General features: G+C 37.3%; 1 protein-coding gene across 1 annotated transcript; it reads right to left on the reverse strand.

Moving 5' to 3' along the window:
- Window positions 1-135: 135 nt before the first annotated feature.
- On the reverse strand, window positions 136-12,678 carry csrnp2 (cysteine and serine rich nuclear protein 2). Its single transcript, XM_039652625.2, has 5 exons — window positions 11,794-12,678; window positions 6,364-6,533; window positions 5,650-5,912; window positions 5,259-5,555; window positions 136-4,241 (listed from the first exon to the last, which is right to left on the reverse strand). The coding sequence occupies exons 2-5, from the start codon at window positions 6,518-6,520 to the stop codon at window positions 3,411-3,413; spliced, it is 1,548 nt and encodes a 515-aa protein (XP_039508559.2). The 5' UTR covers window positions 6,521-6,533; window positions 11,794-12,678; the 3' UTR covers window positions 136-3,410.
- Window positions 12,679-13,007: the final 329 nt, after the last annotated feature.

Here is a 13,007-nt window from a genome sequence, read left to right on the forward strand (position 1 = left end):
GGTAACAGGCTATGTGATACCCTTATAATACTTATAATTTAGATCTCACACAACTCATAAGCTTTCACATTGAAGATGGACAACAGTTGTTTTCTTCATTTTAGATTTTATTTCACTCACATTTTCATATAAAACTTTGTATGTTTTGTCTCCTCTGTAGGCAACAGTTAGCATAAGTCACTCTTACAGTGTAGAATTCAAATCCATTCAGCCTTATTAATAAAGCACCTCTAACACACACACACACACACACACAATCATAATGAAAGTTAGTTTTCAGTTACTGTAGTGGTCTCTAATCTGAGTACTTAAAAAAGGAGGAAAACAAAAAATATATCTGACAAAACAAAAAGATGCTTAGCATTTTAGTTACAGGTACATTAGCATGTGCAACATTCAACTCTCCTTTTTAAAGCCATTAGGTTTTAGACCACTAGACTGGCGAATGTTCAAATGTCAAAAACATGAACAAAAACGAAGACTGACTTCCATCTACCATGTTTTGGTCAATAGCAGGCCCCTATGCCACCATTTTTAAGGATACGTCAGTTTCTAGTTTCTACGTCAGACAATACAGACAAAACTTTGAGTGCAGGAATGTGTGTTGGCAAACCCACAAAAAAAGAGAGCCAGTACATTAAGATAATTCAGTAAACTGAGACGAAACGACATGCTAACATACAACAAGGCAAAAACAAAGTAAGAAACATTTTTTTTATAAACAGCAACAGTATAAAACAAAACAAAAATCCTTCTTGTTTGATTGGTCATTTGCAAAACTCATAATTATTGCAGGTTTAGGTTTGAATCAAGCTTTATGCTTGGAGCATTACATCATATGAGGGAGCAACCATGCTAACAATTTCATTATTAGCCTCACATGCTCCATTTAGCTAATGTAATCACATAATAAAGCATCCTCCTTTACCCATGACATGTAAGAGTGAGTAAATAAGAAGCAGAGAGATAACGGCAACATTTTGCATTTACAACCAACAATATGTGGATTTTTAACATTTCTTTTTTTCACTCTCTACATATAGGCTAGTGTTACTATGAATGTGAGAGAACTAACATAAGAGCACCTTTTGAAATATTAAGAACCCATACTGCACTCACAAACATTGGTTCATCACTCAAATCAGCAAGAATCTTTCTGGCACACATACAAACACATACACACGGCAAGATGACCATTTTCTTGTTTTTTTTAAAAATAATTTAGCAACATCACAGAACTCATTATACTATTTGAAGACACCATTTTTTCTTTTCATATAACCATTCAAATTATTACTTTGTCTTTAACTATCATTAAACAGGAGTGAACTAAAACAACTAACCGAAAGCATCTAGGTAAAGTCTTCATTATTCATATTCTAAAACAAGAGGTATGTGGGAGGGACGGACACTAAAAATGCAAAAGGGAAGAACAGCAAAAAGGGTAAAAAGGACGAGGAGGATGGTCTTCACAGGGTTAAAATGAGGGTTTGGACGTTTACAATGATGTGCACTGTTGACAGAAAATTATAATAAATCTAACTTGTAATGTTTCAGGACTATATAAAACTGTGGCCTAGTGTGACAAACTGAGTCACATGTGTAAGTTAACATTACAATATAGACCTCAAAGTCTTCCTTGACTTGTCATACAGTACATAAAGGTTTACATTTTGAGTTTTAGATTTTGAGTACTTGTTTTAAAGGTTGAACACATCATGTCATGAGTCATATTTCAGTGCAAAAGAAAATAAGCAATTACATATTTAAAATAGAAAGTAAAGCCAAATTTTAATACCATAAAGTTTTGTTGGCGTTATCACATTTGCACCCAAACTTCTCATTACTGTAAAGTAATTCGATTACTATATTAAAGTATGAGATTAACCATTTGAGAGTAATAAACAAAATAAAAAAAAAACGTGGATGCACTACAGTAATGGAATTTGGAGGGAAAATGTGCTGAACTGTCACAAAATATCTTTATGATTCTAAAAAAGGCTTTATTTAGTTATGTAAAATGTCTTGTTTTTTATTTATTATTTAGATTTTCGAGTAAAATGTGACCTGGACATGGTTTTATGATATTCACCCATACATAAAACTCAATATTTTTACTTTCTACCTGAAGTAAAATTACAGCTAGAATCTCTTCTGTAATTTATAAAGGCTTGATGTGCAATAAATGTTTATGATCTCATTCACTCCTGAAAAATGACAAAAAAAAGAAAAAAAAAAAAGTTGATTGTAGGTGACAGTACTCAAACATTAAACACATTGTCCTCGCCCTCACAATACAAAGCGGTGGTAAATAAATAAATGTCCACGAACTGGGACGATAGGCTACAGCTTCAAACGGTGTAAGGTCAAGACTACGATAATTCAGTAAAGAACTGCTGTGCAAATGGCTTGCACATTCATTTATCCTCCTGATCCCCGTCAGCAAGTTCAAACGAATCAAGTTTTCAACGTGCATACAGAGAACAAGCAGCTTTTTCACTCATCTTCATGCTAGCTCTTAGCAAAACACTTGTACAGTACATGATGAAAACCAAGTATTTCCAGGATTGTTGGGACTATTCACAGGAAGGATGCTACAAACAGCAGCCTCATCAAAAATTAGCAACCCCTTCTCTTAGCATTAGCACTGCGTTAGCATTAGCCATTAGCATACTAATGTTGCATTCACGCCCTGGCAGAATTATAAACCCATTGTTTTAATGAGGAACTTGTGTAATTCTAAGGTTGGAACCTCTGAATTTGATTAAAACTCTTCTAAGTGCATTCAATTCCAAGTTAAAGAAGAGGTTTTTCCGTCATAAGCAACAAAGGATGCATGGATACATTTTGGCGTTATGAGAATTGCTATAGAACTGAGTCGGAGTATATGACCAGCTCAGAGTTGTCTCATAACTGCAGTAATTCTGACGAAACGTGAACTTAACGTTAGTATATACCCTCTGGTCAGTGCCAATTAGTTGTCGGGGTGCGCTATTGGAAACTATACAAACTAGAAGGCCATAAGAAGCCGCTGGATAATCCTGAAAATGCTTGCTCCTCGACATAAAGGCCACATTTCCCCACCAGTATCAAGTAATGAACCGATACCATATTGGAAAAAACAACACTTGTTCAGATCAGGATCTCTGCTCTTCTTGAGTTTCTTTTTTTCGTAAATAAATTATTCTATTTTTTTTTCTTTTTAATTACTCATTTTCACCACAGACAACCTACTTCAAACACAGTACATGCTTATCTCCAGCTAAAATGGATACAAACCCATGAAGGTAACATGTTTCATTAACATTGAATAACATTATGCAGAATTGTAAGATATCGCACTGTGTGGAGTAGGCTCTCTTTGAATTCAATGACTAACTTGTGCAAAACATCTGCAGAGGTGATGGGCTCTACACTTCTGGAGGAAGTTGTACTGCCTTTTCATCCAGCGCCAGGCACGTCTCGAGGCATTCCCCGTCATTTGGGCAAAGATGTTCTTCGCCACCATCCTCGAAAGGTGGAGGTACTTCGACAGACAAGCTCTTGGCCGAATCCTGCCCGCAGGTTTCTTGTTTTTGCTGAACGCTCTTCGTCTCTGGATCGTCACCTTCCCTCGCCGCCTCTTCTACTTTAGCTGGGAGCGTCTCAAAGGCTGCCGTCTCTACGTGGCCTACCTGATAGTAGAGGACAGAAGAAGGGTCTTTGAGCAACCTCTGCTGGGTCTGTTCATCTGGATGGTTTTCTGTAATACACAACAGGGTGGCACCTTCAGGAAAAGGCCCCTCTAGAAGGACTCCCTCAACACCTTCCATGCCCGCCATCCCAGCCTGACTGGACAGGGCACCCTGCAGGAGGCAAAGGGTTGGGTCGGCGTTCTGCTCTTCCTCGACCTGCTGCTCCTCTTGTTCCAGCCTCCTTTCTCGTTCCTCTGCACTTTGCAGGTGAAGCACGGCCGTTTCGTTCTCGCGCTCCAGGCTGTCGCACTGCTCCTCTTGAACACTTTGGCTTTCCACATCCGAGTCCAAGGGAGAAAGAGACAGAGAGGGCGAGGAGACTAACTCTGTCTCTTCCCCACAGTCCTCTCCAGACCTGACACCCAACAGGATTCTCTTTTCCAGGTCGAGTTTCATGACAGTGTGGAGATAATGGGTACGCACACGAAGAGGGTTGAACTCAATGCGGCCGGCGGTGTTACCACAACCATCGCGGGTGCAGCCACATGGGAAGGACATCCGATCCACCTTTGGAACAAGGTACAGAAGAAAGAGCATGATATTAAATGATAGACTTTTATTTGAATAGTCCAAATCAGGGGTTTCCAATCCAATTCCAAGAGGGGCACCTTCCAGCAGAGTTTAGCTCCAGCCCCAGTTAAACAAGGTCCTAAAGCTCACTAGAAACATTTTCCGACAGGTGTACTGGAGTTCAATTCTGCAGTAGGGTGGACCTCCAGGAGCAGGAAAGGACACACTTGGGCTAAGAGGACACTACTTAACCCTCTGGGGTTGTTCATTTCAGAATCACACTCGGGGTGTTAGGGTCCAAATGGACCCAAAGGGCGGGATTCATATTTAAAAAAAAATATATCATGATTTTTTTTTACTCGTTTTTTACAATATTTTTTCTTTTCTTTTTTGGTGTTTTGAGAAAATGTCAAAAATAAAAAAAATAATTTAAAAAATATTTAAAAAAATAATTAGTATTAATGCAATAATTATGAGAAAATTTCCCCCCCATTGAACACAATAGAAAAAATATTTAAAAATATATATATATATATTTTTTTTTTTAAAGCTGTGTTTCATTTTAGAGTCAAGCCTAGGCCTCATAAAAGCAATTTTTGAAATGAGATTGATGCCATCTGGTGGACAAACTGAGCATTTTAAAAATGCAAAACACATGTATAATCTGAATTTTTTGGTGTGTGTGTGTGTATCTGGATGTGTCTGTTTTGTACTCTTTATGTTTTATAGATTCACCCCTTCACTGTTGTGTGCTTTTTTTTCAAGATTGTGGCTGATTTGTAGATTGTACGCACAAAACAACTCAGTATTTTCACATTTTCCATGCGGGTCCATTTGGAAATTTCGAAATTTTTCAAAATTCGGAAATTTCGGAAAAGTCACCAAATTTCGGATCATTCCAAGGAAGCTGTGATTTAAAAAAAAAAATTATTTAAATTCTTCGGGTCCATTTGGGCCGAACAACCCCAGAGGGTTAATAGTAAAAAGTACTTTCGAGACTACCAAGTGCCCTACCTGGCACTTAATTCCAGCCTGGCTGCAGCCGCAGTGCCGAGGATCACAGTAGAAGCGGCAGTCACAACCACACTCCTCCCGGGACAAACGTATGGCACGCAGATCAGCCTTTTCTCTGGCATCTATACGGGCAATACCTGAGGCCCTCAATAGTGCCCGGCGCCGCTTGGTAGGAAGAGGCTGCAGGAAGAAGCAATCGTCCACCTCCACACTCTCAACGTCCAGATCCTCATCGGATATGTCGTCCAGGGTAAGCAACTCCGCTTCAGGACAATCTACAGTTCCATTCCGTGTCAGCTGGGAAAAGTCAGGTAAAAGAGTTCTTAAAATGCCCTACTGCAAAAGCAGAATCGTGTATGAGCAACTGGAGCTACAACCACACACAACTAACCTTTAACTTGCGAGCATTGAGCTTTTCTTGGCGTAGGTGTTGACGCAGCACATGCTTGTGGCTGCTCTCTTGTTCTCGTGCAAACTCGCCAAGGGTGTAATGTCGTATAGCGCAGTGATGGCGCGCCATGCCCAGGGAGCTGCCACCCTGACTGGGCACACTGGTGAAGCCCTGCCTTCTGGAGAAGTAGTAGACCGTCACCGCATCAAAGCGTACCTGCTTACGACCTAAAGACACTTTGTGTCTTCTGAGAATGGAGGGGGCTACAGAAACAAAATAAAGAGAAAGTGTAAACAATAATGTTACGGTCTATATATAGACCATTTTGCTAGATGTAAACAACACTGGTCCAGAAACACTTCCTGGTTCAGTTTGTAACTGTTTTCTTTATTTCACATGTAAAGAAAACTTCTTAAAGATGTTGGTTAACTTTTTGATTCAGTTTTACATGGTCTTTTGGTTGTATTTTATCCCAGCTTTTGTGTAGTGTCAAAAAACTGAAACAGGAAGTGCTTCTGGACCAGTGTTGTTTACATCTTGCCAAATGGTCTATAGCTTTGGTACTCAACCAAATATTGTGCCAAAATGCAAATAGTGCAAATGATGTCTGAAAGAAGCTCAAGGGCGAAGAACAAAACAAACCGCATTGAAATAGTTTGAGCTCTTTCAAGACTTATAATAATGAAGGCCTAAGACTAACTTGTGTGTTCTTACGTGTTAGAGAGCTGGAGGGAGCATTGAGACTGTCGCAGCTGTCAGCGCTGTCACTGCTGGAGATGTCATCATCTGAATCTTTGGGTGTGGAACACGGCGAGCCGCTGTCCACCTCCTCAAATCTGCGCTTCAGGCCGCGAGATGACACTGTCTCCATGGAAACACTGCGTCTGGAGGCATTGCAGAAAGGTACAAGCTTTGTCAGACAGACTGACAGTCTATTGCTAGCAAAATTCAAACATTCAAACACAAAATTCAGACAAAAGAGCAGGATATGTATAAAAGCAAGAGCAGCATTTCTAACTTTTCAATGCACTTTTTCTCATATAAATTCTAAAATACTGGATGGATTATATATATTGTACTTTTGTCATTTCATCTCATTTCTGTTTGAAAATCTACACAGTCCTGTCCCAAGGGACAATTTTCTGTGAATCAACTTGGTGAATATCCTAAAAGCTAATAAAAATATATAAATGTTATATATTATACATTTTTTAGTTTTACTTTTATTAACTTTTATTAACTATAATATTTTTAAAGCAAAACTGTTATTTTTCTAAAAGTTTACTAAATAATAATAATTAAAAAAAATATATTAAAATAATTTAAAATGATGTGAAACGTGACCAGCAAAACTGTTATTTTTCTAAAAGTTTACTTAATAATAACAATTAAAGAATAAATATTAAAATAATTTAAAATGATGTGAAACGTGACCAGCAAAACTGTTATTTTTCTAAAAGTTTACTAAATAATAATAATTTTTTAAAAAATTAAATAATTTAAAATGATGTGAAACGTGACCAGCAAAACTGTTATTTTTCTAAAAGTTTACTAAATAATAATAATTTAAAAAATATATTTTAAAATAATTTAAAATGATGTGAAACGTGACCAGTAACAGATTAATCAACAGCTGCAATGCTGAATAAAAATACCTCATTCTGGAGGTCACAGCAGCCAAATATAACAAAATTGCAATGAAAGATTTAAACAGTGAGTTTGGAGAGGCACTGCGTACTGTTAGGTCATCTCCAATGGAAAACAACAGATTATCCGGTCATTTTAGACACATTTGGACTAGAAAAGCAGGATTTCTATAGATACCTGTAAGTTTGAAGTATAGTTTGTTTTCAAATGCATATTCATTATAGGATAACAAAAAGCTTGTTTCGAGATTATATGGATGTAAGAATACGAGAACCATTCATCAAAATACATTAAACAAAAATGGGAAAAAGGTTTTCTGACTCTCAAATAACATGAGGAAAAAAGACAGATTTATGTGTGAGCAAATCCTATTCATTACATTATATTTAGGGAAAATACCCAAAACTGTTTTAGACAAGGATAAATACTTAATATAGTGTTAGTTCGCCCACAAATGTAAAATATGTCATTAATAACTCACCCTTATGTCAATCCAAACCTGTAAGACTTCATTCATCTTCGAAACACAAATGAAGATCTTTTGAATGAAATCTGAGAGCTTTCTGTCCCTCCAAGAGATCATTAAAGTAAACCATGTGACTCCAGTGGTTTAACCTTAATTTTATGAGTGCTTGTTACGCAAAATACTAATCTCCAATAAGCATTCACACTTCCATCCAAACTCCCTACAAAGATCTTCATTTGTATTCCGAAGATGAATGAAAGTCTTCCAGGTTTGGAACGACATGAGAGTGAGTAATTATAGACAGAAATTTCCTTTTTGGGTGAACGAACCCTTTAGCAAACAGCAGGAGATAAATATGGTTGTAGCAGGTAGACCCTCCAATAAGGGACCAGAGGCTAGGAATTGTAAAATAAATAAATTGCATTGGAGAGAGACATTTATTTTAAGGCTTAGTTTAGAAAAATGTAACAAGTATTGGGAAAAATAGGTAATGTACATACACCATTGAAGAAAGTGTGATATTGTATATTTAGATGTTGGAAACGTACTTTGATTTGAGATTATGATCCCAATGATGACCTATTGTTCCCTGTTTTCAAGTAAAATACAATGCACCCAAAAAAGGCTGCATACAACAATCTAGTAGATTATGCAACATCACCTCTTTTGCTACCTAATCCTTGGCTTTCTCTTTCTCCATCCAGTATGAAAGTCCTGCTTAAAAATCATGAAGCCAGCAAACATCACCATGGTAACTGGTTTAAAGCAATGGCCATGGAAAAACTGCATCCAAGTTTTGGGTCTTTTCACTCCCATTAAAACCGATAGAACCTTAAAAACAACAAGCTTTTACAAGCTGATAACAAAACCAGTTCAGTCAAACCAGTGAGGTCACACAAGGCCGAGTCGGGACGTTTGATCAGACCACCTCTCTTAGCCCGAGGGAGCTGTGTAATACAACTGCTTTGAGCGGCTCCATGCCTGATTTTCTTCATGATTAAACACTATTTTTAAACAGTCGGTGGCTTTTTACTGGCTTGAATGAGAACAGTTTGGCGGTGGCTTTGAAGGAAGGTCAGCTTTTTCCATATGAAGGGGATGACTTAAGAATTAGGACTGACAATTAAAATCACAGCCTAATGGATTTAATCCCACACAGATTTGTGAAATCCATACAAACTGGATTAGTTTTATTCATTTTGATTATGAAGGAAATAACATTAGCCTGACTCAGCTTGGGCATATATGAATCATTTTTATAATGTAATATAATAATCAGGCCTGGTAGCCTTGAATTCACACACAAGATCAAGTACGTGGCGTGCCAACATCTGCCACCTTATCGCTGGTAAATAACGCGTTAAGACCTTGAAACATCAAAAACAGCTGCAACAAACAACAGGATTGAATATATGCTGCTTTATGCATCAGTGTTAGACACACAGTGCGCTGCTCATGAATGAACCGTCTCCATAGAAACAAGAAATGCTAAACGAGTCCATTTTTGCTCGTTTAGCATTTCTTGTTTCCCCCCTTTCATGTATTGCTTTTATAATTAATGCTACCGTGGTGATGCAGTGAATGCACAGAAAATCTGTGGTGATCTACAAGTAAGCTGCTAGCAAATAATGCAGTACGTCTGCCAATTACTGTGGATTCAATGAAGCATGCCAAGATTTCTCTTCAGACTCAAAGCCAAACTCAGTCTAACATACACTACTAAGACACCATCGTGTCCACTCAGTCTCTTAAAAGCATATGTTTTAACATATACATTGGGTAAAGCAAGGCAGTGACAAAGGAAAGCTTTGCAATGGCAACACACGTGCATAGAAAAGTCATTCATCACCATTTGCCTGATTCACAAATTGCTTGAGATATTTAGGTAGATTATATGCATTTAAACCCTAAATGAATAAATAAACAGCTGAGCTGGATGGTACAAGGATGGCAATATTAATGCAATAATATTCATTTTAAAAGCATTGATCTTGCAACCCAAGACTACATCAGGTATTAAAACTAGTCAGATATGCAACAAACTGGAACAAATGGGCACTAAACCCAGGTTACATCACTGTAAAACAGTTTTAGATGGATGATATATCGGCACTGGCCGATATGTTCATTTTTGATGTTATCATTATCGGCCTGATAATAAGATTTGACCGATATATCAAATCAAATAATGGATTTCCTTCAGCTGAGACACTTCATATGTGCACTGTCCACCATGATTTCTTTTTTAATTGCGTGAAATATGATTGAAATCACTTCAAAAAAAGGAAAATACAGTTAAGTGCAACATGAACAGCACAATTCTGTCATATAGGCTAAATAAGATAATGAGAACATTATAATTTTGAGACATGGTAAGACTTTTGTAATCAGGCTCTCAAATGATATACAAATTTGGATTTAGATTTAACGGCCAATATATGGGTTATTGGCTTTCAAATATAAAGAATTATCGGTTCAAAATGTTAATTTCGGTGCTTAGTTTTAGATGTAAAGGAGTAATTAGTTATCAACTGTGAGTTATGATCATTGGCAAGCGGAAAGACACTTTTACCATGGAGGAAAATGGATGGGCATCATCCAACAACTGTGTAACCCATTGCACTTCGAATAAGTGACAAACGGACATCATGCACAGGCATGCATAGTTTGCATATCCCAGAGATGTCCGCAGGGAGATATGCGGTTATAATTTCAATGCCATACCTCCATCTCTGGAAAAATAGCAGAAATGAAAATATGACGTATGATAAAAGTATGATGCCAGTAACTTAAGAAAAAGGTGGATTTAGGCAAACTATAGTTTCTGAATGCAGCATGGGTCATTTAAAAGAAGGGATGCAACTGAAAAGCTAGAATATGCAGAGCTCCTAAAACACATCCTGTGGCCTATTTGAGGTGGACAGAAAGCATGAATAATCACCTTACAATCTGTTTGACTGTTCTGCACTAAAATAGCCCATCCTAGACATGACACATAAACGTCACGTCTTACAAACTCTGCAGGTGACACTGCAGTTTCTTAAAATGCAAACATTATTCCCATTCCGTGAATGCTTCCATGCACCACTTCCAAGCACACACAGCAGCTGGGTTTTTTAAAGAGGTCTACCAGTACAGAAAGTGGAAGATTTATTATATGACATCACACTTTACACTACATTGTCCATGTTAGTAGTTAATTATTTTAGTAATTAATTGCAGTAACAAAATATATATTACAAAATATGTAAACGTCCAGCAATATGAACACTGTATTGTAAAATATGACTGCGGTATAGTCCATACATTAATTGTACTAGCACATAACCACATAGTTAGCATCCATTCCATGTAGAACATGTTTATTAGACATGAGTGTGTATTACAATTAATTCTAGCTGCATCCTACTAGTTCTGCATCTAACTAGAGGTTGACTAACCAAAAAGCAATTGTAACTAGTGTCAGATAAGAAATGTTACTAGTAACAATTGGGATAGGTACTAGTAGCATGTCAAACAAATAAGTAGCCTACTAGTAAATCTGGTATAGATACTAGTCATTTAGAAAGAAGTAGGCCTACTAAATTAATAGGTACCATCAACACATCTAGGCTATTAGATGACTAGTCTGGGGTAAATAGTTTTCTATGGAACAAAATGGCAAAAAAAAAAATTTTTTTCAAAATTACCAGACCTGTATTATTGCTAGTGGTAGATAAAGAGTATAAAACAGTACTAGTAATACTACTAGGATCTATTAAGTGCTACTGAAACAGACAGTTTAGGCCTAAATGTTAAAACAACTTGCCATAGTGATCCAATATGACTGAGATGACACATCACATAATTATCTGTCCCATTATTTTTTACTGGAAAAGACAGACAGAAGGTATTATGACAGAGCAGAAAATGGCATGCTGTTTTGCAACCGGTCCAATGATCAACCCATTTTCCTCGTTTTTCTTCGTAGGCTTGGCTGCAAGGGAAAAGACAGGCAAAAGTGAAACACAAAACCTCTCTCATAGACTTACCTTGGGCAGAAATAGAGAGCCTTTAAACCGGCGAAGCTGTCGCTCGTTCCGTGCTTCCTTTATTTGGATGGTTCTCTTTTTTGGGGGGGATTTAGAGCCTATTTCAGCTTTAGACTTCCACAAGGTTACAAAATGACAGACAAAAGCGACTTCAGCCCATCGAAATGGCCAGACCAATGAGGAAATAGCAGTTTATTCACGAAAAATTAAGCATCGTAAACAATGGACATTAGTCTTGACATGGTCTATAAATGGGGGTCTGTGTTTCAAGAAGCCTATGCGAGCATTTAACGTTGCAATCAAGCTCTGTAAAGATTAAAACCGGGGCAGACGAAGACAGACAAGAACCTCATTCACTAGAAATGTAAAATTCCGGCGTGGATGCATCCAATACATGCAGATAAAATCTCTAGGTGATCCTTTAAAATGCCAGCATTCAAAAAGACCAAATAGAGCCGAGCTTCGGGGTTTTTTTTCCCTCCGGATAGGTGGTTGTGCTCTGCGCTATGTTTAGACAAATCGCAACGTTATATTTCCACCTCGAAGGAAAGAAAAAACAAAAAATGAGTTGTAGTATCTGTCGGCCCGAGGACCCTATGGGCCTCTCTTCTGCCCCGGTTTGTTACAATGTAACAATAGAGTAAGGAATGCCGCACGGGACCCATATATACTTATTGTGACGTCAACGACGTGCCGGCGTAGAGGCTGTCGGGAAACGTAGTTCTAAAGAGCCTATTGTTAGCTTTGGAATGTCCGTTGTCTTCCTCGACAAGAAAACGGATATTGTTTCTCTGGGCGGTTTTATTTGGACACAAAACGTGTAAAACAATAAAGTGATATTTTGTCTCAAAGCTAGTCCAGCTGAGCCTATTTCTAGTCCTCGTTTCGTTTCCTTTCTCTTTTTTTGACAGTTCGGTTTCCATGGAAACTAAGTGGGGTCGTTTTAATATTTTGAGGGACATTTTGACAGTTGTTCTGCATTTATACAAATTTACATAATACTGTGGTTATTTATTTATTAATTTTTACTGTCAAAAAAATAATTCAATATTTTTTTAAATAAAAATTTTTTATTATGAAATACAGAAAAGAAAATATAAATTATTTCTATTTATTTAGTAGTGAAATGTTACAATGTTATATTTTTGTGAAATTCACCCTGGTAACCAATGTATTTTAAAGCCATGCTCATCTTATAAATGCCCATAAATAAC

This window comes from Pimephales promelas, chromosome 20 (assembly GCF_988280905.1).
Source record: "Pimephales promelas chromosome 20, fPimPro1.hap1.1, whole genome shotgun sequence".
In the NCBI taxonomy this organism is placed as follows: domain Eukaryota; kingdom Metazoa; phylum Chordata; class Actinopteri; order Cypriniformes; family Leuciscidae; genus Pimephales; species Pimephales promelas.

What these genes read in the sequence shown, in the direction of transcription:
- csrnp2 (XM_039652625.2), bottom strand. Translation starts at nt 6,520, where the DNA reads ATGGAGACAGTGTCATCTCGCGGCCTGAAGCGCAGATTTGAGGAGGTG. An exon ending in TCAATGCTCGCAAGTTAAAG is followed by an intron (nt 5,556 to 5,649) that starts GTTAGTTGTGTG and finishes GACTTTTCCCAG; the next exon opens with CTGACACGGAATGGAACTGT. An exon ending in AGGCTGGAATTAAGTGCCAG is followed by an intron (nt 4,242 to 5,258) that starts GTAGGGCACTTG and finishes CTTGTTCCAAAG; the next exon opens with GTGGATCGGATGTCCTTCCC.